The 25,409-nt window shown below is 45.3% G+C and overlaps 1 protein-coding gene across 1 annotated transcript in view; it reads right to left on the bottom strand.

The window, feature by feature from the left end:
* Positions 1–25,409, bottom strand: part of CCDC9B (coiled-coil domain containing 9B) — a 159,322-nt gene that overhangs the window by 43,574 nt on the left and 90,339 nt on the right. Inside the window, exons 6-7 of the mRNA XM_050954829.1 lie at positions 19,203–19,277; positions 2,401–2,585 (exon numbers count right to left, since the gene is read on the bottom strand). Of these exons, the coding sequence (XP_050810786.1) occupies positions 2,401–2,585; positions 19,203–19,277 (260 nt within the window). The remainder of the gene's footprint in view (positions 1–2,400; positions 2,586–19,202; positions 19,278–25,409) is intronic.

Genomic DNA, 25,409 nt, shown 5'->3' with positions numbered 1-25,409 from the left:
TGTAAAATAAACAAGTTTTTCAAAATGTTTAAGAAGCTTCATTTAAAATTAAATTAAAATGTTGATCTTACGCCGCCGGCCCGCTCAAGCCGCTGCTGGTCTGGGGTTCTGTTCATCTAGGCCGGCAATGGGCTGAGTGGGGCCTGCAGCAGGGACCCCAGCTGGGAAAGGTCTGGCAGCGGGCTGTGCGGGGCTAGCAGCCGGGACCCCAGACTGGTAGTGGGCTGAGTGGCTCAGCCCACTGCTGCTCAGGGGTTCCATCCGCCGGCTCCTGCCAGCCGGGATCCCAGCTGCCGGACCCGCTCAGCCCGTGGTCCTGACCCTGCCCACATACAGTGGGTACCTTCTCCCTGGTTCTGGCCCATTCTCTTCCTCTCTCTGCACTGAGCTGAGGGTGGGAGTGCACTGAACACAGGGCTGGGGGTGAAGGGTCTGGCCAGGGGCTAGAATGAGGGAGGGGGCTCAGGGTTGGGATGTGAGGGCACTTACCTGGGCAGCTCCCATTTGGTGTGAGGGGTGCAGGTGGGAATGTGAGTGGGGTGCAGGAGCTCCCATTTGGTGCTCAGGGTGGGGATGGGGATGTGGCGGGGGGGCTGGAGATGTGGGGGGTGCAAGAGTCAGGGCAGAGGGCTAGGCACATGTGAGGGGGGTGCTGGGTATGTGTGGGGGTGCCAGAGTCAGGGGTGGCATCATGCGGAGGGGTGAAGGAGTCAGCAGAGGGCTAGGTAGTACAGGGCTCAGGGCAGGGGCCTGGGGGGGTATGGGGGTGCAGGGCTCAGGGCAGAGGGCTGGGTGACTGCCCCCCCAGAACCCCCAACCCCCCTCATTCCTTGTCCCAACTACCCCCTCCTGGGACCCCACCCCCTATCTAAGCCTCCCTGCCCCTTGTCCCCTGACTGCCCCAACCCTTACCCATACCCCCGCACCCAGACAGACCCCCTGGACTCCCATGCCTATATAACCGCTCCCCACCCCCTGACAGGACCCCTGGAACTCTAGACCCATACAACACCCCCCTGCTCCCTGCTTGCCCAACCCCTCTCCACACCCCTACCTCCTGACAGCCCCCCTGAACTCCTAACCCCCCCAGCTCCTTGTCCCTTGACCATCCCCTCCAGAGACGCCCCCCCTCCCTAACTGCCTCCCCAGGACCTTCCTTGCTCCCTGTCCCCTGACTGCCCTGACCCCTATCCACTCTCCACCCCCAACAGACCCCAGGACTCCCATGCTCCATCGACCCCCCCGTCCCCTCCAGAGACCCCCGTCCCCCATCCAACCCACCCTCCTCCCTGTCCCCTGAGTGCCCCCACCCCTTATCCAACCCCGCCCCGGACCCAAACCCCTTACCATGAGGTTCCCCGCTGATCTGGAGCCCTGCCGCTTCGCGAGCCGCGCTCTGAGGGGCGGGGCTCCGGATGGAAGGGGAGCGTCTTTCCCTCCCCATGGAGCCAAATGCTGCCCTGCGGGACCACGCAACCCCAGCCCCCAGAGCGCTGTACATGGTGGCATGGCTCATGGGGAAGGCGGGGGAGGGGCCGGCGGCTTGCTGTGCTGGGTCCAGCACTCCAGCCTTGGAGCGCGGACCCTGCAGCTTGCCGCGTCGGCAGGATTTTTAATGGCACACTAGGGTCCTGGCAGGCCCCAGCAAGCCATTAAAAATTGGCTCACGTGCCATAGGTTGCCGACCCCTGGTCTAGAGCATATAATGGTACGAATTTCAATCCAGTGTCTGTAACGAGCTGTACTCCAAAGCCCTTGGGACCAGTGTGTTCCACTCCCAAAAGCCACCTGGCCAGTGCATTTCAGCTAGGTGTGGGTTGCTAAAGAGGCAGAATGTAAATGAAGAGAGGCTACCTCATTACTCAGCAATACCATGATGAGAGTTGTCCCACAGTACTATACACCGTGCCGGTCATTGATCTGACACAGGATGGCCCTGCCCATGACAGAGAGTACACTGGAATGTCTGCAGGAGGTTACTTTATAAGGTAATGATGATGTAGGTGGGCTGGCTTTTTATGGGAATGAAAAGGAGAAATCATGATGGCTGGATGACAAAGTTTGAAATATCAAAGCAGATTTGCCCAACTGTCCTTTTTGGAACAGCCCCAGTTTCTTCCTGCCTCCATCAGTCCCATATGCCTTAAATTGTGGAGGACTAGTGGAATTAACTGGAGGTTAACCCCTCTATAGAGGTAGAGATAATGGGATGTGATTCAACCCCCTTTACAGCTCTCAGAGTCCCTGTAGAACCCATGCTGATCAGCCTCTGGGATTTAATGTTTCACAGTTTGCCAGTTCACAATGTCCCATCAGAATACAGACCTACTGCCAGAACCTATCATTTGCCATAATAGGGCTTGTAGCATGCTAGGCACCTCAGGGGTGTAGATGACCTACATATGTTCTGACTTTTCTATATCCCATGCCCGTCGCCATTCGCCCTTTGCATTCTTGTGGCGCGCTAGCCTCTCAAGGTCAATCTGATCTCGTTCTTTCTTCCATCTCACGTATTCTGAGCATTCCCGTCCAGTCATGGTGAAACCCATGTCTCCTGGACTCTTCTGGAGAGGTTTCCCTCCCTCCTAGTGGAAACAAATGGGCAACTCATTAATACAATATCATCAACCAGAAAGTGTGTCCAACAAGATTTCCGCCTTAGGCCAGTGCGAATTCTATTAGAAGCCTTTTAAACAACTTGCTTTTAGAAACTGGTAACAGCTGCTCTGAAATGTGACTTTTCTGTCTAAATACTCTCTGACTAGATATATGACTTGAGTTATAACCATTTTGAAAACACGTTACTGTGCTTGTGTGTGCAAATGGCCAATGTTACTTGATTCCCATGTTCAATTTACCTGATTTCTGTATTAAGTCCCAGTAATTAGATGCATAAATTAGGCAGCAGTCATTCATGCACTGTGTCTCCACAACTTCATGATTAATAGGTTAAAAAAATCACACCCTTCTTGTTGTTCCCGGAAAAGGCACTCATCCAAAGCAGCCCAGTGTTGTCTAGTGTATCTAGCTAGTCCTAGAAGTGCTTGGAACAGAGTTCACCTATGTTTTTTCTGTAGAGAACAATTTCTGAGTAACTACATTGTGTGAATACAGAAGGCCAGGGAATAAAAATTCCAAAAGACCCTGGAATTCTTTATGGGTCCAAGGTAAGAGGCACAATCTTTTGCCCCAACTCTTTCACCCTCCAACATTGGGGAGTAGGGAACCATTGGTGAGTGCTCTGTAGCTCAGGATGGACTGGCTGATGCTGACACCTAGTTCAGAGTGTACTGTATAATGAGCATCACATGCATAAGTCAGAACAATATCCTTTGAGCAAGGGATTGTTTCCTTTCACCGCTTGTGTCCCCCGCCATGTTGTAAGAGCTGAGTGCTGTTGTTGTTCAAGTGTTTAAACTCTCAACAAAGAGACAGTGCAAAACAAAGCTGAGTATATCAGAGGGAGATGTTTGTAACACAGTGACAGCTTAATAGACTCCACTGGAGGAGGAGGCTGAAGTTGGTTCCTTTTCCCAGTTCCTTATTTGTGGTACCAACTCCTTACTCAGAGTTCTCTGTTCCTTATTCAAAGGCCAAAATTATATTTTTTTTAAATTGATGAGATTTCTAAAAATTGAGTCTTACAATAAGTTAATGTGATAAAAATTAAATGGCTAATTCCTTAATTACTTATTAACTAAATAATCAAATAAGGAGCTGGGATTTGAGTGACTGTATGTGATGAAATAAGTCTCAGTCACCCCAAGTGACACATCCCTGCAAGCATCAGATAGCTCTGAAGGACTGGGTCATGCCACTTATTGACCAAAGCTGTTTATGAGCAATATGCTGTCACCTGTTATGCCACCACTCCCATTTCCATATTGTAAATGGTGACTGAAGTGGGTTTTGACTGGCTGTATGTGATAAAATAAGTCTCCGGTCAGCACAACCATTGAACTGTTCTGCTGTAGCTGAGACATTGGAACTCCCTTATTTGGAACTTCTTTGCAAAAAACTGTGGTCCATGTCACCAGCCCTCCTCCTTCACCCTCAAACACATACACACCTGTTAGCTGGGCAACCGGAACAGTAAACAGGAGAGTCTGAGGATGAAGCTATGGATCCTAGACTTGCAGGTAGAGGGACTTGGTGCATGTTGTATTTGTTGCATCTGTTGGTTGGTTGTTCTTTGGGAGGGTGGGTGGTTTTGTTGGGCTGGGGGCCTCTGAATGGCCAGGTGAGATGGATCTGTTTGTGTCTCAGTGAGGGCCTTGTTGCTGTGATTTGTGGGGCTTTGAACAGAACCAGTTTTTGAAATTTGTGTGGTTATTCACTCCTTGTTTGTGAGGGTGGGAGCTGAGTAGTGAGGTTTGGTATATGTTAGTTGGAAGGCGAATGGGTATGGTATACTGGATGAGTTTTGGTGAGAGTTTAGAGAGGGAGTGTGATTCCTCTTTTAGGTTTGGCTCTACACCAGAGAGCAGATATGGCTTAGGAGAGAACAAGCGCTGTGATCCACCTTGGATGTGCTATGTTTTACTTTCTGCCAGAAGAGAGAATAGATTTCTAGTGTATGAAATGCAAGCTGGTGGCTGTACTGGAGGAGCAGACACGTTGTCTGGAAGCATAATTTGTAATATTGTACAGCATCTGAGACAGCAAAGACTTCTTGGACAACCAGATTTGGAAACCATTGTCAGATGCCACAAGGGGATGGATCAGCAATAAGGCAATTGGAGGGAGTAGAAACCAAAGTGGATAGGTGATTTTTAACAAGAGGGGGAAAGAAAGCCAAGAGTCATTCAACTTCACAACTTCACCAGAAGTATCAAAGCATTTTCAGAGGCTCAGCCAGTCAGCTACAGAAGAACCTGTCTCTAGAGGAATGGAACATACCTGGGGACATACCTGATGGGTGTTCTTGTGGTAGGAAATGGGCAGCAACCAAGTGAGGTCCGTCAACATCATAAGAATACAGACAATCATCATTGGTAACTCAATATTAAGAAGAAGGGACACAGGGACAATAAGACTGTGTTGTCTCCCTGGAGTGAAAATATGAGAGGTAACTGAATGACTAGACAAGATTATGAAGTTCTTTGTCCACTGATGATGATACACATTGGAGCCAACGACACAGCATCACATGGAACTGTTCAAATTAGAGAAGACCTCAGGCACCTTGGAAGGGATTGGAAGAAAAGGAAAGTCCAAGTGATCTCATCAGAGGTCCTTCCAATCCAATGAGCAAGAGAAGGCAGAAAATACAGGAGGTGAACTGTTGGTTGCACACTGGTATGAGGCTGAAGGTATAGGTTTTGTGGCCACATTCCAGTGGGAGTGGAGGCTGTACATATGGGATGGCTGGCATCTCACAGATCAGGGGCTAACCTTCTCTGTAGAAGACTAGTTGGAGCAGCTAGGAGGGCATTGAGCTACCTACACCAGAGGAGGTGCTATGGAGACAAATGCTGTACAAAACTAAAACTCAAGACATCACAAACAAATTGAACGGATGTGACAAAACACATGAAGAGAAGACATTTTTCAGTCACTTCTATACCAATGCTAGGAGTCTGGTTAACAATTATGAGGATTAAGAAATTCTCATTGAGAAAAATATATCGAATTGGCAATACTGAAACCTGGTGGGACATTTCACATGATGGATTATCACCTCGTCAGGAGGAATAGAGTGGGTAAAAGGTGTGTGTGCATGTGTGTGTTAGGGGCAGGGGCACTCTACATTAGTCGCTGTTGCTTGACAATCAGGGATCCTAGAAATCCATTTTCCCTGGAAAAACACAAAATTTGCATTTTTAGAGAGAATCTTTAGTTTTTACTTTTTATGAAAAAATCAAAACATATACAATAGAACCCCATTTGTCCGAGCTTCCATTATCTGGCTCTCTGTATTAACCAAAACAGGGCTGACAGCCCATGCCCGGCCACTCGCAGGTGAAGCTCTCCAGATTATCCGAATTCTTGATTATCTAATCTGGCCCTGGTCCCAATTAGATCGGATAAACGGGGTTTCACTGTATTAGTAAAACACTGTGTTCAGTTGATACCTATATATCTTGTGACTAGGGAAGCTAAAGTTCAGTGTTTCATTTTAATTGCAGAAAAACACGGATTTTGGGGTTTTTTTAATTGTAGAATTTTGGGTTTTTATCATGGAAAACTTGGACCCTGTTGATAATTCAGAACCACAAGATCTTGAATACATATGGATCAATGTGGTGACTAACAAAGCCCAGGATATGGTCTGGTGGGGGGTCTGTTACAGGCCACTGAATCAAACCAGTAAACAAAATGAGTTATTTTTTACAGATACATGCTTAGTGTGTTGACAGAAATGGTGTTCTTATTGAGGAGTTCAATTTGGGAGACATGCTGGAGGTCTCATGCAACAATTGATGTACAGAGCAATCAATGTAAATAAAAACTTCTGAAGTGTAGAAAATGGATAAAGGAAGCTAAAGACATCAGGGGAAAACTCCATGGCTGGACAGTCTAAGGACAATAAGGAGCTTTTAAAGAATATTAAGAATCTAATAAATACCAGCAATGGTGTGGGTCAAATGGTGGAGTCTCTGTAACTCAAAGTCTTTAAATCATGATTTGAGGACTTCAATAATTCAGCCCGAGGTTATGGGTCTATTACAGGAGTGGGTGGATGTGATTCTGTGGCCTGTGATGTGCAAGAGGTCAGACTAGATGACCATGATGGTCCCTTCTGTCCTTAAAGTCTATAAGTTTACGGATATAAGCACATTATTAGATGGAGATGGTAAAATTGTTAATAATGATGTAAAAAGCGTTCAATAAATATTTCTGTTCTGTATTTGGAAAGAAGCAGGATAATGTATTCGTATGATACAAGGCTGATTAATTTATTTCCATCCCATCAGCAGGCCCTAATAACTTGCACCCAAGAGTCCTAAAAGAGTTGGCTAAGAAGATCTTCATCCCAGAGAAATTCCAAAAGACCAGAAGAGTACTAATGTTGTGCCAATATTCAGAAACTCCAAGCGGTATGAACTAGATAACTATAGGACACTTAGCTTGACATTAATACCAGGGAAAAATATGGAAAATCTGATATCAGATTCAGTTGCTACAGTATTAACGACTAGGAATATAATTAATTCTAGGCAACGTGGTTTTATGGAAAACAAGTCTTGCCAAAGAAACCTGATTTCATTCTTTGACATTACAGACTTAATTGATAAAGGTAAAGCCTTTTCAGCTACAGTGCAGTCTCCTTTGGTTGAAGGAGACACACCCATAATTAGTCAGTTAGATCTTTAGTTTAGGAGTACTGTTGCTATAGTTTGTCCTACAAATTTACCCAATTTTAAATTCAATTGTAAGAAGTGAGTGAAAGTTCATTAAATGTTACAATAACTTATAACAATAAATATTGATGAGGAAAGATGGAAAAGGGAGACATCCTGAGTTAGTCCAAACAAAAAAGCCTCCTGATACAACAGGAAAATCATGCCTGGTAAACTAAAAAAGTGAGGGACCAGAAATCAACGGACCAAACTTGGTTTGTTGGACATTAGGCCTAATAGATGGACAAAATAATGAGAGGATAAATTATTCCATCCATCACTCCCTTTTGGGGTTTTCAAAGAGAATTTGGGGAGTGAAAATTAGCAATAACAGAGCAAAGGTGTCAATTGTTGACTGAAAGAAGGGGAAGGATTGAGCTTTACCATCATGGCTGCCACCAGTACTGTCTCTGGGGACCCAGGGATCTACTGTAACTCTGCTGGGCATTCATCGTCCTAATCCTGAGATGTCCTGATGACTGGGCTAAGAAAGGGACCCAGATGACATCCTCACCTCTGCTTATCAAACACACACAGTCTACTAAGGACCATTGCCACCACAGTTGATGGTGTCACTCTAGGCATCATAGAATCATAGAATATTATGGTCGGAACAGACCTTAGGAGATCATCTAGTCAAATCCCCTGCTCAAAGCAGGACCAACACCAACTAAATCATCCAAGCCAAGGCTTTGTCAAGCCAGGCCTTAAAAAGCTCTAAGAATGAAGATTCCACCTCCTCCCTAGGTAACCCATTCCAGTGCTTCACCACCCTCCTAGTGAAATAGTCTTTCCTAATATCCAACCTAGACCTCCCCCACTGCAACTTGAGACCATTGCTTCTTGTTCTGTCATCTGTCACCACTCAGAACAGCTTAGCTCCATCCTTTTTGGAACTCCCCTTCAGGTTGTTGAAGGCTGCTATCAAATCCCCCCTAACTCTTCTCTTCATGTAGTGAAGTTCCCAGATCTGACTCGATCCTGCAAATACACAAATCTCTGGGACAGCCCTGAGGGCGGTGCCAGGTAAGATGAGGGCATGCACCCCTTTCACGCGTCTATGGACAGTTTGAAAGCATGGTGTGCTGGGGTGTGTGACATCCTGGCACCCCAGTATTCACCACTGTCATGTATTAGGATATGTTTTGTACAAAGTATGCCTTGTGAGGTATCATTCTAAAAGTCTTGATCTGCTAGACATTAATATATCATTGGATTGTATGTGCTACCGTCGTATGTGACGTTATGAAATTTGGCTATGTATGTTTTACTGAAACATGTTGTGAGGTTAAAAACACGCACAAACAGCCTTTCAGGTACAACAGTAAAAAGGCCAAACAATGCTAATGGCTAATTGAGGACATGCACACAAGCACAAGGATTACTCCAGGAACTGTGTACAATAGAAACCTCTCAGAGATAGCACTACATAATGGGAACTGTTTGACCCAGGTCATAGCAAAAGAACTTTCCAGCAATTGAAAAGAAGATATAAAAGGGGAACAATGACATCATAAGAGTACCTCACTATCCCTGGACAACACGCTTGGAAACACCTGAGGAATAAAGACTGAACTGTGGGAAATGATGGTCCCAGGCTAGAGGGTGTCTGATCTGTGAAAGGAATATCTGGAGTTTTAAGCTTCAAGCAAGTCTCTGTAATCTGCTCAAAACATCATTTGGGGTGAGAATTTGGTACTTGTAACCAATTTCTTTAGTATATTAATCTCAGATTGCATTTTGTTTTATTTGCTGGCTAATCTGCTCTGATCTGTTTACTATCCCTTATAATCACTTAAACTCTATCTTTTGTAGTTAATAAACTTGTTTTGTTTTGTCTAAAAGCCAATGTATGGAATTTATAACTTGAGGTAGAAAGCTGCGTATATCTTTCTCCACACTGAGGGAGAGGGCAAATTTCATGAGCAGTGCAAGATGGTACAATTTTGGGTTTATACTTGGGGGTGGGGGGAGGGAAGGTGCACTTGAGTAACTGGCCAGTGTCTTAGTGGAGCCTTCCCATGCAGAGCTGATCTCAGCATCTGTGTGTATAGCTGCAACTGGATGTGTCCCTACCTGCATGTGTGCTGGTAAAATGCAGTCTGAAGCCTGAGGGAGGGCACGGCTGGCTTGCCTCAGCAATACAGTATGAAGGGAGCCCAGGCAGGTGTGTCAGGTGGGCTCCATGGTACCCCAGTTCCAAGTGGGTCCCAGGGAGGTGTGGTGAACCTGTCACAGGGTGTTTTTGTTCATTCTGGAGACTTGGCCAAAGAGCATGCAATGCTGCTTTTGACTATATTGAGTGACAAGGAAGACAAGATCTTTGCAAGATTGTGACATTTTGCGCAAAATGAAACCACTGTATGCTCAGGATTTGGCACTGATGGGGCATATGGAATGCTTCTAGCCACTCCAAGTTTGCCAGTAAAAAGGTCCAGTTTTCTGACCTGTATAGCAGAACAGGTAATATTTAGATAGATCCTGAAATTTGTCTCAGCACAAAGATGTTTTTGTGTCCATAAATGAGACACAGACTTCATGTAGGAGGCAGAGAGACCAATTTGTTGAACATCCGGTTTGCTGAGACCTCCACTGGCTCTAGCTAACTCTCACTTTGTCACACACATCCCCCGCCCCCGCCCCCCCACCCCGGCCCATGTGTCCTTTTCCTTACCCACCTTTTCTTTTCTGTCCGTTTCCTTTTTCCTTCAGTCTAATAAGAGTCTGGCTTAGTTGGTCAAGGCTGATTATTTTTCAACACTGCTATAAATTCATGACCAAGAGTCAGATAAAAGCAATTCCCTAAACAATCTAGTTCTGGTACAAGTTTCCCAGGTTTTGGGGTGGCTAATAAGACTGTGTGTCAAGTCTGTATTTCTCTAGCAGTGAGGTTGCAAGTGAGAATTAACACCAGAGACAAACTGCATATTTTATCTTTGCTGTTCTTTTCTTTCCTCTTTTGTGTGTGTTTTGTCCAGGCTTTTAGAAAATGGGGTCAGGCTACAGAAACAACAACAGCTCTAGTCCATTTCAACTAACTTCTTCTCTGTTTCCCAAAAAGGACAATTGTTACCACCGTTAATCCCATCCAGGAGACTGTCAAATGCTTTAACTGTTTGTCCTGCTTTTTCTTTAATTAAAGGAAAAAAACATTTTAATGGTATGTTTCTCATGGCACTAAACTGGCTGAGGTCTCTGTGGACCAGCCCCCCAACCTTTTTATAACGGCTTAATGTTGGATAGAGAGAGGGTCATGTTAACACTTTGACTCTCTGGGCCCATATATTCCATCTAAATTATACAACGGTACTCTTCGATTCCCTGTTGATACTAAGCTCTCACATAGCAGAAGCCAAGAGTAATACTTTCTGCCATCTCTGGTTGGCTATGATACTCTCTCCTATCCTGGTGAACAATAACCTGGCCTAAGTTGTTCACACCTTCGTTACCTCTCGGCTGGCTGAAAGCACTGTGCTGCACCTGAGCATGAAACCGTCAGCATTTAGGAAACTTCATTTAGTACAGACTGCTTCAGTGCATCTCCTCAGCAACACAGGTTAACACAGACACGTCACACCTGTCCTCTGCTCTCTATTCTGGCTTTACACAGAATTTCAGATCAAGTTCAAAGTATCATCCTTATCTTCAAGGCATGGAATGGCCTGAGCCAAGGTTCTTGCAAAGATTTCTTAAATTCCGGAACAAAGACCGTGATCGACAACTCCACTCCTCAGGCACAATGGAACTCTCTACAATAAAGGTAATGTCTGTCTGGGCAATAGACAGAGCTTTCTGGGGAGCTGGTCCCATACTGTGCAATAAACTCCCCCAGGAACTAAGGACAATCACAAACCTAACCACCTTCTGCTCCACATGCAAGGCTCATTTCTGTGACCATGCCTTCTCTAACACACACACAGCAATATGCATATTTAAATAAATAAATCCCAAACCCTGCCAAAACAAGACACTCCACTACACATGCTTCTATCCCTGGGTAGAGGATGAGAGAACAAACACCACATGACAGATGTGTAGTCACACTACTGGAAGGTGCACTAATGCTCAGAAGGTGCCCCGAAACTGATAAGCTCGGCATAAGAACCTCTACAGAATAGATATAAAATACTTAGAGTTTTATAAGGCGTTTGACTTAATACCACATGACATTCTGATTTTAAAAGTTAGAACTATACAATGTCAACAAAGCACATGTTAAATAGATTAAGAAATGAGTAAGTGAGAGGTCTCAAAAAGCAGTTGCCAGTGGGGAATTATCATTGAGCATGTGTGTTTCTAGTGGGGTCTGCCAGGATCAATACTAGGCCCGATGCTATTCAACATTTTCACCAACAGCCAGAAAATAAATATAAAATCACTGCTGATAAAATTTGTGGCTGAGACAAGGATTGGAGGGAGTGTAAATAATGGTGAGGACAAAGCAGTCCTTCAGAGTAATCTGCATTCAAATAAAGTATGTTTTAACACATCTGTGAACAAAGAATGCAGGCCATATCGGCCCAAGGAGGGACTGTGTCCTGAGAAGCATGACTCTGAAAAGGATTTAGGGATCATAGATTCATAGCAATGTAGGCCTGGAAAGGACCTCCAAAGTCATCTTCTCCATCCCCCTGAGTTGAGCCAGCACCAAGTATACCTAGACAAATGTTTGTCTACCTGGTTTTAAAAACCTCCAATGACGGGGATTCCACACCCTCTCTCGTTAGTCTCTTCCAGAGCTTAATTACCTTATACTTAGGACATTTTCCCCTAATATCTAACTAAACCTCCTTTGCTTCAGATTACGCCTGTTACTACTACTCCTACCTTCGGTGGACAAGGAGAACAACAGATCACCATCTTCGTTATAATCTTTGAGATGCTTGAAGTCTTTATCAAGTCCCCCCCTCAATCTTCTTTTCACAACCTTTTTTAAAACCTTTCCTGTTAGGGCAGGCTTTCTCAACCTTATATCATTTTTATTGCTTTTCTTTAAATTCTCTCCAGTTTGTCCACATCTTCTTAAAATGTGGCGCCCAAAACTGGACACAGTACTCCACCTGAGATCACACCAGTGCTAAGTAGAGCAGAACAATTATGTTTTGCATACCACACTACCTCTCAGAATGATACTAGTCTTTTTTGCAACTGCATCACATTAATTCATGTTCAGTTTGTGATCCACTGTAACCCTGAGATCGTTTTCTGAAGTACTACTGCCTATCCAGTTATTCCCCATTTGTGTGTCTGATTTTGACTTCCTAAGTGTAGTATGTTGCACTTTTCTTTACTGAATTTCATCTTGCTGATTTCAGACCAGTTCTCCACTTTGTCAAGGTCATTTTGAATTCTAATCCTGGCTTCCAAAGTATTTGCAGACCCTTCCAGCTCAGTGTCATCTGCAAATTTTATAAGCATACTCTCCATTCCATTATCCAAATCATTAATGAAGGAGACAAGCAACTGAACATGAGCTCCCAGAGCAATGCTGTGGCAAAAAGGGCTAATGTGATCCTTGGATGTATAAATGGAAGTAAAGAGTAGGAGCAGGAGGTGATTTTTACCTCTGTTTATGGCCTTGGTGAGATCAATATTAGACTACTGCATCCAGTTCTGGCATCCATATCTTAAAAGGGTGTTGAAAAATTGTAAAGGGCAAAGAAAAGAGCCACAAAAATGATGTGAGGGCTGGAGAAAAGGCCAGACATGAGAGAGTGAAAGAGCTCAATCTGTTTAGCTTATCCAAAAAACAAAAAAAAGTTGAGACACGACTTGATTACAGCGTTTAAGTACCTTTTAAGTGGACAAAATACTGGTTACTGAAGGACTCATTAATCTAGCAGAGAAAGTCAGAAAAAGAACCAATGGCTGTGTCAAGACTGAATCCCAACTCTGTCACTCCGAGTGCAGAAGTGGGGCCCGCAAGGATTTTAAAAATTAATACTTGCCAGGCTTGTATTAAACTCCCAAGGTTACAGCTTTTCTCTGACCCTGACTTGGTAAATGCTGCCACCACCCAAATGCAACAAAATCCCCTTTGAACCTAGGAAGGAGCACTTGGGAATTTCTCTCTGTGTGGTACCCTCAAGCTCTTTTCTCTCTCCCTCCCCCCCTCTGGGGAAGAGCTAAGAAGGGAAACAAAGGAAATTAGCTGTGGCTACCAGCTAATCAAATAACATGCACAAACCTCTTAGGACACCAAAAACCCAGTCCTGTTCTTAAAAAGAGATAAATTTTATTAAAAACAAAAAGAAAGGAAATACATCTGAAACTTAGGCTTTTGCTAGATTTTAAAAGAGCAATTCCAAAAATCAAGCACCCAGAATAGCTTTCTTGGGGGTTCAGCTTAAAGGTTACAAGCAAACAAAAGCATCTGGGGTTAGCACAGATGGGTCCACAAACCAATATGAAATAAACGAAATAACCATAATCGCGTCTAGCTAAACATTCGGATCTACTTACACATGTGGAGTTCAGATAAGTAGTTCTAGGCATGATCTGATGATTTATGATCATATCTGGTTCAAACGTTACACAGCATTCAGCCCAAAGAGCTACAGACAAAGGGAAAGTTTCCTTCCCAATTTTAAAAAGTTCTACCTTCCCATTGGCTCTTTTGGTCAGGTGCCCACTTTTTTTCTTTACCTGGGGGACTTTTTAACCTTTTACAGGTACAGCAAGTAAAGAACAGCTACCAAGAGGGATTTTACAGCTAACTAGCTGGCTAGGTGTCCATCAAATGAAGCTATCCCCCTCTCTATTTATCACAGCCTAGAAGCTGAAGCCAGACACATTGACATTAGAAATTAGGCACCAAATTTTAACAGTGAGGGTGATCAATCATTGGAACAAATGGTCAAGGGAAGTGATGGATTCTCCAGCTTTTGATGTTTCCAAACCAAACATGGATGCCATTCCAGAAAACATCATTTTAGTCCAACACAAATTGTTACTTGGCTCAGTACCAGGGTAGCTGGAAGAAATTCTATGGTGATACACAGGAGGTCAGACTAGATGATCTAGTGGTCCCCTCTGACCTGAAAAACTCTGAATCTATGAAACGCTGCTACTGGTCCTTTGGCACATGCACCTTTATCAAAGTTTCCCCCTCCAGGTGGATGTTTGATACAGTAGTTGGTTGTGTCAGGATTATAGACCATAAAAACATCCTTAAGGAGAGGCATAATTTGGAGATGGCTGCAGCAATTTTATGGAGAAATTAATGAAGAAATTTCCCATCTGTGCAAAACAGGGGTCTTAGCATACAAATCCTTAGGAATGCTTAAATACAGGGGTCACCAGTGATCAGCACTAGCAGCAGCACCAATTGCTCAAGTAAAGTATTTTTATTATAAGACATTGAAACTTCTTTACTCATTTTACAGTTTTAGAGTCAAAGTGAGCAAATACTATGTCAATTGAGTACACACCATCTCTTTAATGGTGAACCATGCATCTTATTCTTTTCATTTGCAATTAAGTCTAATCATGGAAATAATCAAAAACTTGACACTCAGCTACTTCCATCAGAAATTTCTGGGTCTGATAGTAAATAAACAGGAAAAAACCAAGAAGCATTTTTGTGGCTGCATCTCAAAATAGTGACTCATGTCTTCTCTAATATCATTTGCAGCAAAAAAGGAAATGTCCCTACCACAGAAAAATCCTTCACCTGCTTCTCTATAGTACTTTTCCATGTAACTTAATTATAACAATATTTAAAATAATGTTCAAATATTGATCAGTTCAACAGAAGTCAGCAACATTATTTGCATAAACAGTAGAGCAAGCATCAGCAACCTTTGGCACGTGGCTCTCCAGGGTAAGCACCTGGCGGGCTGGGCCGGTTTGTTTAATTGTTGCGTCCGCAGGTTCGGCCAGTCATGGCTCCCACTGGCCGCGGTTCGCCGCTCCAGGTCAATGGTGGCTGTGAGAAGCCACAGCCAGCACATTCCACCTCCCGCAGCCCCCATTGGCCTGGAGTGGCAAACTGCAGCCAGTGGGAGCCATGACTGGCCAAACCTGCGGACGCAGCAATTAAACAAACCGGCCCAGCCCGCCAGGGTGCTTACTCTGGCGAGCCGCACGCCAGAGGTTGCCGATCCCTGCAGTAGAGTTTATTTAAACAAAGGTGTTACCGTTATAGGTATGAAGTTGCTGTTATACAACATTTTATATGTTTCCACAAACTTGGACAAACAGAGGTCTGGCATTTCTAGTTTGGAGTTTTGGAATTAAAAAGGAAAGGAGATGCAGATATTCTAGCTGCAGACAGAGTTCTCCAAAATCTTCTAAAGTATACCAAGCCACATTGCTGTTGTACAAGTCCCATAGCAGCACTGAAGACTGGATCAGCTAATTGTAGTATATAGGAATAGGGCAGTATTCCTTTAATCGTTTGTGAGTGCTCTAATGGTGTTCACTGTTTTCTATATTTTAAAAGCTATCAGAAACCACTCAGAACCGCAGTATGCATTCAGCATACTTGCATGTTTACATGTAGTTAATAAACAAGATTATTTGGGAGCTCACTGATCTCAAGCCTTGTGTTCATTTTATATTTGTTGTGTAAGGAGCAAGACAACAACAAATGCTTTTATATCTGTAACACAGTTAAAGAAATGTTGATAAATTTAGCCATTTTTTCTCCTCTTAATTCATCTAACAACAAACCAAGGTTCCTGTAGACGTCTTCATTTTTAACTATCGTATAATTTCTGTGAAAATATTATAGCTGGATTTGCAACAAACTGATTGCATATGGCTTTTTGTTGATTTGTACATGCATTTTTTCTCTTAACTAACAAAATAAAAACTGGGGTAATATATTTATCAGACCAGAAAGGAAGTAGCATAACATCTCTTCATAAGGAAATAATGATCACAGGGGGATGGGATGGCACATGGGGTGACCTGAGATGCATTATGTCATGTATAGTCTGTCAAAACCCTCTTCCGTATTTAAGCTCTATATACAATATGGAAGTGGGACAGGACCTAACAGATGGCAGCATGCGCAGGAACAAAGCTTCAGATTGCAAGTAGTATGTCCCAGATCCTTCAGAACAGTCTGTTGGTTGCAGGGATTTGTCATTTGGGGTGACCCAAGACTTATTTTGTCATGTACAGACACTCAAATCTGAGCTCCTTATTTGATTATTTAATTAATAAATAAGTAATTAGTATTTTAATTCTTTATCACATTCAAACACATGAATTTGATGAGATTTCTAAAAATTGAGACTTGCATTGATATATTTTGAATAGATTTGGCCTTTGAATAAGAAACTGGGGACCCATGAAAAAAGAACTGATACCACACCTAAGGAACTGGGAAAAAGGAACGAATTTCAGCGTTGCACTGGAGGTGAGAACCAACTGACCATGGCCTGCTATCAAGTAGAGTCGTATAATGAATAGCTTCACACAAAGTGAGTCCTGGGATGGTAATTTTTGGTGGATAATTCACTACTCCACATTTCCCACCTTCAGAGCCCACCCTCCCCCTCCCCCCTTCTCCAAAACAGGAATTAATCTCCCTGGCATTTCACTGCAGATCAAAATAGACTGGAGGAAAAAGAGTGACTGAAAAACCTGTTGCCAAGGAGACCCACCTGTGTGTGCAGGGAGACTGGGGGAGGGAGCAACAGCTCATTAGTTTTTTACCAAAGAGAGTCCGGGACCCGGAAAGCCCAGCCAGGAGCAAAAGGGTAGGAAAGATGCTCAGCCCTCCATCTGTGGGCAAAGAAATGCCAGGCTGTGGTCCTAGAAGGCCTGTTCTTAGACTGAGAAGAGGGTGGTTCTGAAACACTCCCTACAGCTTCCAGCCCCTCCCCTAATTGCTTAATACACATCCCAAGGGGCATGCCATGGCTGGTGAGCGAGTTCAGTGCTCCCGAGAGCAGGGAGCAGCAGCAGCAGTGTGAGCCATACATGCTACAGGAGGGCTCTGTGCAAGCTTCCCCAACTGCCAATGCACCTCTCAGACCTGACCTATGACCCTGACACCTCTCCTGAGCAGAGACTGACAGCCCTGATGCCTGGCACACACAAATGAAGATTAGGCAAGATCTGGAAAATTAATTTCTATGGGAGACCTAAAATAAGACTTGATCTCGGCTGTGCAGAGATGAAAGGCCAGAGCCCTTGTCCACCTTGTCACTGGATCCTCTAGCAATATTGCTGGTGGCTCCAAACCAGTGAATGACAGAGACGTTGCAGCTGTCAGATGGTATGTTTCTCACCGAGTATCTGTGCTGTTTATCTGGTAAATAAAGAGAAGATGTACATCTGCTGCCTGCAAAGTGCAAGGGTGAGGAGCTGTTTACCAACCTAGGGCTCTGCTCAGCTTGGATGCAGCTGTGTCTGCTGGACCAAGTGGGAGTCCAATCAGGCAGCCCTCTGCCACTCTGCTGGGCGCAACTGGGATTGATTCTTAGGAGCCCATCTGTGTTCTCCTAATGAATCGCATGGGGAAGCGGCTATTCAATTTGTGCTCCATTAATTAAGAGTGTCTGTTATCAGGGGAGCCAGTGCTTCCTCCAGGGTTTGCATTAAACAGCCAGCAGGAAGGCACAAACTTTAATTTACCACAACCCTGTCCAGCTCCTGCTAAAGCAAGGGACTGTGGCTAATGCAGCCTGAATCTTTCAACCCACAAGCAAATGATAGCCATAGAGAAAACAGCTAATGCAATGGCACTCGTCCTGGGGCTGAGCAAGCATTCTGGCAGCAGCACTGGCATGCTAGGCTTAGACAGCCACCTCTGCCTTTTGTTCCCTGCCTCTGTGAAAAGATGATGGTCACTTGTTTATGGTCATGCTGTTCTTAGAGTACCCTCTGCTGGCCCTTCTACTGAACAGCACTGAGATAGGATTCAACCCTCACTGGATTTCCATTTCACACAGCCTGAGGTGAGCATGATCACAAAGAAAAGACCATGAGCGAAGGGGGGAAGGGCCAAAGGCATCAAGACGTGGCAAAAGGATCTTCCAACTGAGCAGAAGGAAAATTAGGAAATGTTGCTTTATTTCCAGGTACAACTCTTCGGAGGAATCTCAGGTCACGGAGCTGAAGTCAAACTGGCTGGTGCAGTAAAAATGTGTAGTCTTGCTTATCACTAAGGAAAAGGACTTCAGCACGATTTGGAGATTCTTTATATGTCACTCTGCAGCCAATCTCTACTGGGGTGGCCATCTCAAAGCTGCGTGCTTCAGGACCTTTCTGTCAGTCTAGGCATTTATACTTTGCCCATCGTCACAGAGAATTGGGCACAGCAGAGGGACAAAGGCAAGGAGAACCTTTGGTGACAGGAGAGAAGGTACTTTGGGCCCTGCATAGCAGGCTAACAACTGCTCCAGCACTAATGCTCCCAAACAACCCACACAGTTAAAAGGCATGTCAGTTCTTCAGTAGTTCGCATTTTTCCTCATGATCATATAATTTATAGCCAGCCGGGATAAAGCTCTGGATAATACCCTGGGACACAATCCTCCATCAATGGGGGGATGGGCCAGGTGACTCGGTTCATCTTTTCCATCTCTAAGGTCTATAGTTTTATGAACTAGCTTGTCCATTCCTTTGGGATGGGGATGGTGAGTGGTGAAAGAGGCAGTCAGGGAGAGGATTCCCTGTACCACTCATACTCAAGGCAACCTGAGCAGTCACTATTTCAATGAAGACAGGCACTACCAAGAATGCCGTGAGAACTGATTGCCAGCGAGGCTGAGCACCTAAAGCTCCCATTAACTTCAATGGCAGCTGTGGATGGTCAGTCCCTCTTGACAATCAAGGCCTACAGTTCACTACATCACCACCCCCTTTGCATAAACACCAATCAGCACCAATGACCCCTCTCACCTTTATGTTGTGCTCACTCTCTGAATACTTATCAGTGTCTGATCGCCTCCTCTCCACTGTTCTCCTTTCATCCACCTGTAGGGATACAGAAGAGACACGATTCACAATTGTGCATGGACTCTAGAGTGAGGAACTAGTGCCAGGCCTTTGAGCAACTGTGCAAAACCAAACGGAATTTCTCAGGAGACAAAAGGCGAACAGAAGATGCACTGAGTCAAACCGGCACTAGCAAGGGAAAACAGGGGGCACCAAGATGCAAGAAGGACAGCAGCAAAAGGGGACACATTCCTGTTGATCTCTCTACTCCACCATGCTGCCAAAGAGGAAAGCTGATCTGGAGAAAGCTTAAAGCACCAAAAACCAGATCCTCAAAGGCATTTCAGTTGAGGTTACGTGCCTAAATAGCCTTGAGGTTCTGTAGTGGAGTCACGGAACCAACTGCAACCTGGTTAAATGTTGCTATGGTAAAGTTGGGGTGTCTTTCCCCTGGTTCTTGTTATGCAGACAGAAAGCAGATGACCAGAAGTTAGAAGTGCAGGCAATGCTATGTTTATTAGGGTTAATTTTCAGCAAACCTGTGTCCCATAACAGAGCCTTGTTTCCCAGTGTTTCCAACTTCCCTCTTCTTAGGGGGCATAATTATACCTGTAATGCACACCCACAGTTCCACCCCTTACAACTTATGGTCATGTTCCATTTTGGGGGGTCATAGGAAATTAGGGTGGGAAGGGACCTTAGAAGGTCATCTAGTCCAACCCTATACCAATCTAGTCCAACCCTACTATACTCAAAGCAGGACTACTCCCCAGACAGATTTTTATCCCAGTCCCCTAAATGGCCCCCTTGAGGATTGAACTCACAACCCTGGGTTTAGTAGGCCAATGCTCAAACCACTGAGCTATCTCTCCCCTGCAACAGGAATGTGTGTCCCGCACTCCTACTGAGCTATCCCTCCCCCCCAACGGGAATGTGTCCCCTTTTGCTGCTGTTCTCCTTGTGTCTGGGTGCCCCGTTTTCCCTTGCTAGCGCCGGTTTGACTCAGTGCATCTTCTGTTTGCCTTTTGTCTCCTGAGAAATCCCATTTGGTTTTGCCTCCAGGCAGAAAGTATATATATTAAAAAGGTCTGGGGTCTTTATTCCACTCCTTGTGTACCCCAGGGGAGGGGTAAGGAGTGAGGTTGTGCTATGGTCAGGGGCAGGCATTTTTTTTAATCTTTTAGTGTTTTACCTTTCACCCCAACCCCCCTTACCCCTTCTGACTGGTTGCTTGACCTTGCCTTGAGATAAGGAGTTGAGACAGTTTTTAAGTGTGCATTTATATTTCACCATGCCCAGTAATGCTTTCACTGCTTTTATTTCTTCCTATTATACTAACAAACCCATTTGGCTTAGGCAAAAGCAACATATACAGTGTCTGGCTTTGTCCTCATTAAGGATCCCTTTGTTCACCCATATTAGTAAGCAAGTATATATATTAAAAATCAAACAGGCAAGCAAATTAAAATACTATTTTAGACCAAACTACAGGCCTGGAACCTACATTGGCACTAGCACTCCTAACAGGATGTGCCCATGTCCCTGTATCCAGGCTAAAGTCTTAAGAGTCCAGCTCTCTAACATGCTTAGCAAGCCACAATTAGGTCCCATCTACACTATCTTGAACTGTATCATTATCTGTATGTTAACTGTATCACTGATCATTATCCTCAGAAACCAGGGAGCTGAAGCAGGAATAGGTAAATGATTTGCCCAAGGGCACAAAGGAAGTCTGTGGTAGAGATTGAATTGAATTCATGGCTCCTGACTCTCGGACTGTCTTTCTGGGGATGCAGTTCCTGCTGGTTCCTTTCAGTGTGACATTTTGTTTTTGTGGTGCCCTTCCACCCCCACCTGGTTCTCTTTGATCACTGGTTGTCACTTGCTCCGGTTGGCCCCAGTGCAGTCCTGAGGCTCCCCTACCCCTTTCCTTCCCCATACACTCTTCCCTCTCTCTTGTGGATTGCAGAACTTGTGCTTTATTTTTAACTAGGAAGGCAGAAACGTGCCCTTCTCCAAAGCAAATTGCGGTGTCACTTGGTGCAGTGTTACTTGCAAGAGACACCGATGGAGCAGCTAGTAACCTCCGGTAAGAGCACAAGCTTTTCCACATTGCTTGTTCACAACTCTAGCTTGATAGTGAGATCCAGTGCTGTTTCATGAAACCTACTCCAGGGACAATCAGAGCCTGGAAACTTCATGATGTATAAACATACTGCTAGTACCATTGAGAGAGTACATTTGGTGGGGAGGCAGTAAGGTAGGGAATTGCATGACTTTCTTAATGCCTCCAGGCAGCAGCAGGAACATACAGCATGCGGGGGGCGGGGGGGAGGGAGAGGGGAGAAAGGGGAAAACTTTCAGATAAACACTCAGGTGCAGTCACAGAATCATAGAGTGTATAGCTGTGTGTGTCACGCTCACAGAAGCTCATGACAGGAGCACAGTATACGGCAGAGGGAGGTTAGCACCCACTTTCCAGAGGAGCAGGGAGAGTGAAAACCATCGGCCCTCATGTGTCAATTTCTTTCAATGTTAATCTATTGTGCCTTTCAAATAAAATCGGAAGGGCAGGCAGGAAAGAGATTGTGCTTGTTGGATGCGCCTCTCCTATTCTTCCTACCCTTCAACTCCTCAGCAGGGCCGACTCCAGGCATCAGCCAAGCAAGTCGTGCTTGGGACGGCAGATTCTAAGAGACGGTATTTCACCCAATCCTAGGGCGGCATGGTCGCCCTTTTTTTTTTTTTGTTCACCGCTCTGGCCGCCCTGTAGGGGGCGATGGTGCAGAGGAGGGGAGCGCCTGCTGGGAGCCTGCTGCACATTCCATCTGCCTCAGCCGGTGCTAGGTCTGCAGCAAGCCCGGCAGCCTGCGTCCTTCCCTCCCCGCTGACTGGAGCGGTGTGGAGCCCTCCCGGCAGGCGGTGCGGCAGGAGGGGCCGAGAGGTAAGCGTCCTGGCTGGGGGAAGCCCTGGCCGCCCTCCTTCTCTTTCTCACCCTCGCTCCCTCCCGCTCACCCCTGCTAGCCGAGGCGCACACTCCCACTGCACAGGGCACCTCTGCTGAAAGTTTGCACCCTGGCTCCCGCCACCCCGCAGAGTTTTTTTTTTTTTTGCTTCGCCATTTCAGCTGCCCCACAGGTTTTTTTTTTGCTTCGCTGCTCCAGCTGCCCTGCAGGTTTTTTTGTTTTTTTTTTGCTTGGGGCGGCAAAAAAGCCAGAGCCAGCCCTGCTCTTCAGACCCCACTATTATAAACAGCAATCGCGTGAATGGCTGGGACAAGCTGAGGGCTTGTCTACACTTATTCCAGAACAAGGTAAAGTGTGAATTTAAAGTGCTGGAGCTATTCCAGAGCAAGAGTGTCCACATGGGGAGCTACTCTGGAACACTCTACTGCTTTAAATCCACCCCCTGCCTTATTCCGGAATAACTTCCCCAGGTAGACAAGCCCTGAACCCCTTGGGCTCAGGAAGGTAAAGGCTCCTCACCTGTATCTGCTCTTTGCTATGAGACCCTGCCTGCTGCCTAACTGGGAATGGTCCTGCATCCCCTCACTGGAGAATTACACAAACTGTGGGATCCCTGGATCACTGCTTCATTCTTACCAACTAGCATTTGGAATGGAGAACTGCCAATGAGATGAAAAAGCAGCTCCAGTAGGTGACCCATCAGTTGAAGAAACTGCAGCAAACCCCACTGGCCTGATGACGATGGCACAGCCACAACATCCTGCTCTGTATACTACCCGCAGGGGCTGCTGTATCCCTACTCGAGCTGCCTCTGCTGCCCACTGATTGCTGCTGCATCACATGATCTTCCGCACATTTTGCTGCCAAATGACACAGCATTTATCACTGCTGTCACCTCCAGTTTTGTAACCATACATGGCCGCATGGGGGCTGACTGCACAAATTCCATGCGGATCCAGCAACTTGTTATTTTGCAGCAGGGAGACCAACAGCCCCCTCGGGAGTGGCACAGCAAGAGGCAAAATCATAGCCAAGGGATTTCTAAAATTGCACCCAACCCCCCTCATGGGAGTGTTACTGGAAAGACGCGTGTGGGCCCAAGGCCATTAGCTCACCTGAGCTTTGCACAGCAAAGGAAAACAAAAATACAAAGAGAAAATTCACAGCACAAACAGCTTGGAAATGAGAACTCTGCGAAGTCAGGTCAGATCTGAAAACAGGAATCTTAGGGTACGTCTTCACTACCCGCCATATCGGCGGGTAGCAATCGATTGCTCGGGGATCGATATATCGCGTCTCATCTAGACGCGATATATCGATCCCCGAACACGCTTATATCGATTCCGTAACTCCACCAACCCGAACGGAGTTGCGGAATCAACAGGGGGAGCCGCAGACATCGATCCTGCGCTGTGAGGACGGTGAGTAATTTGATCTTAGATACTTCGAATTCAGCTACATTATTCATGTAGCTGAAGTTGCGTATCTAAGATCGATTTTCCCCCCTAGTGTAGACCAGCCTTTATTCTGGCTAGTTGCTTAGTGTGATTTTTAGCCAAATATCAAAACTCTTAGATGCCTTAAAGGGTATTACTGAAACAAGGCAAAGGGTGATGAGGAATTAATCAAAATGTTGAAACTATAGGGCCTGATTCTGCTTTCATTATGCTGGTGAAAATCACATGGCATTCCAGTGAATCTATCTCCACAAGTTTCTATAGCACATAGAATCAGGAGCACCGTAACTGAGATTACTTGGAGTTACACTGCACAGTCAGGGCAAGTGGGATCAGAATTGGCTAATAGAGTTTTAAAAAGACACTCAGAAATAACAATAGGAAGATGTAAAAGCAGCAAAGAATCCTGTGGCACCTTATAGACTAACAGACGTTTTGGAGCATGAGCTTTCATGGGTGAATACCCACTTCGTCGGATGCAGGTAGTGGAAATTTCCAGGGTCAGGTATATATATGCAAGCAAGAAGCAAGCTAGAGATAACGAGGTTAGTTCAATCAGGGAGGATGAGGCCCTGTTGTAGCAGTTGAGGTGTGAAAACCAAGGGAGCAGAAACTGGTTTTGTAGTTGGCAAGCCATTCACAGTCTTTGTTTAATCCTGAGCTGATGGTGTCAAATTTGCAGATGAACTGAAGCTCAGCAGTTTCTCTTTAAAGTCTGGTCCTGAAGTTTTTTTGCTGCAATATGGCCACCTTAAGATCTGCTATTGTGTGGCCAGGGAGGTTGAAGTGTTCTCCTACAGGTTTTTGTATATTACCATTCCTAATATCTGATTTATGTCCATTTATCCTTTTCCGTAGAGACTGTCCAGTTTGGCCGATGTACATAGCAGAGGGGCATTGACGGTATATGGCATATGATGGCGTATATTACATTGGTGGACATGCAGGTGAATGAGGAAGGTGTTGCGTGTGCTGTTGTGGAAAAGACTCTGCTCCCAGAGAAGCCATCCCCGGGGGCAGTATGGTAAGAGAGGAGGTTAGCTAGTTAGAGTACTATGTGAATACTTACTCAGTGCTGACAGAGTTATTTCAGTATCAGGACTCCGATTCAAGAAGCCCTGAGCATCTAGGGACACAGCAATGATCTGCAGTTTACATTTGTGGTGTTGCACAGGATCTACCACCTATGGCCAGATTAAGGCGTAGGCATCCCATTGGCCTTACACTTAGCATACCAGTTCCCAAACTCACATGAAGAGATCAGAATCTCAGCTTTCAAGTTTTTAAAATGATGATGAGGGAATAGCTCAGTGGTTTGAACATTAGCTTGTTAAATCCAGGGTCGTGAGTTCAATTCTTGAGGGGAGCATTTAGGGAACTGGGGTAAAAATATGTCTGGGGATTGGTCCTGCTTTGAGCAGGGGTTTAGACTGGATGATCTTCTGATGTCCCTTCCAACCCTAATCTTCTATGATTCTGTCTCTCAGGGATGCAAAGCGAAGCTTGAAAATGTGTCCCAAGTGTGACTGAAGGCTGCCTGAGTCTGCAGACAGCTTGAACCTGTAGCTCCAAGAGATGTAAACTGCCCCACTCATGGATGCTGCTGACCCAAGGAGGAGCAGTGCTATAATATTGTGGGGGAGAGGCATGAGGGGCCCACATGGGTTGTGCCTAAAGCCCCAGACTGCCTTAATTCAATCTCGCCACCATCACTGCCTCTGTCTGACCACTCTAGCTTGAAAGCTTCC

The sequence above is a fragment of the Gopherus flavomarginatus genome, chromosome 5 (genome assembly GCF_025201925.1).
Source record: "Gopherus flavomarginatus isolate rGopFla2 chromosome 5, rGopFla2.mat.asm, whole genome shotgun sequence".
In the NCBI taxonomy this organism is placed as follows: domain Eukaryota; kingdom Metazoa; phylum Chordata; order Testudines; family Testudinidae; genus Gopherus; species Gopherus flavomarginatus.
The sequence above is the reverse complement of the archived record's forward strand: the minus strand, read 5'-3'. Positions and strand labels throughout refer to the sequence as shown.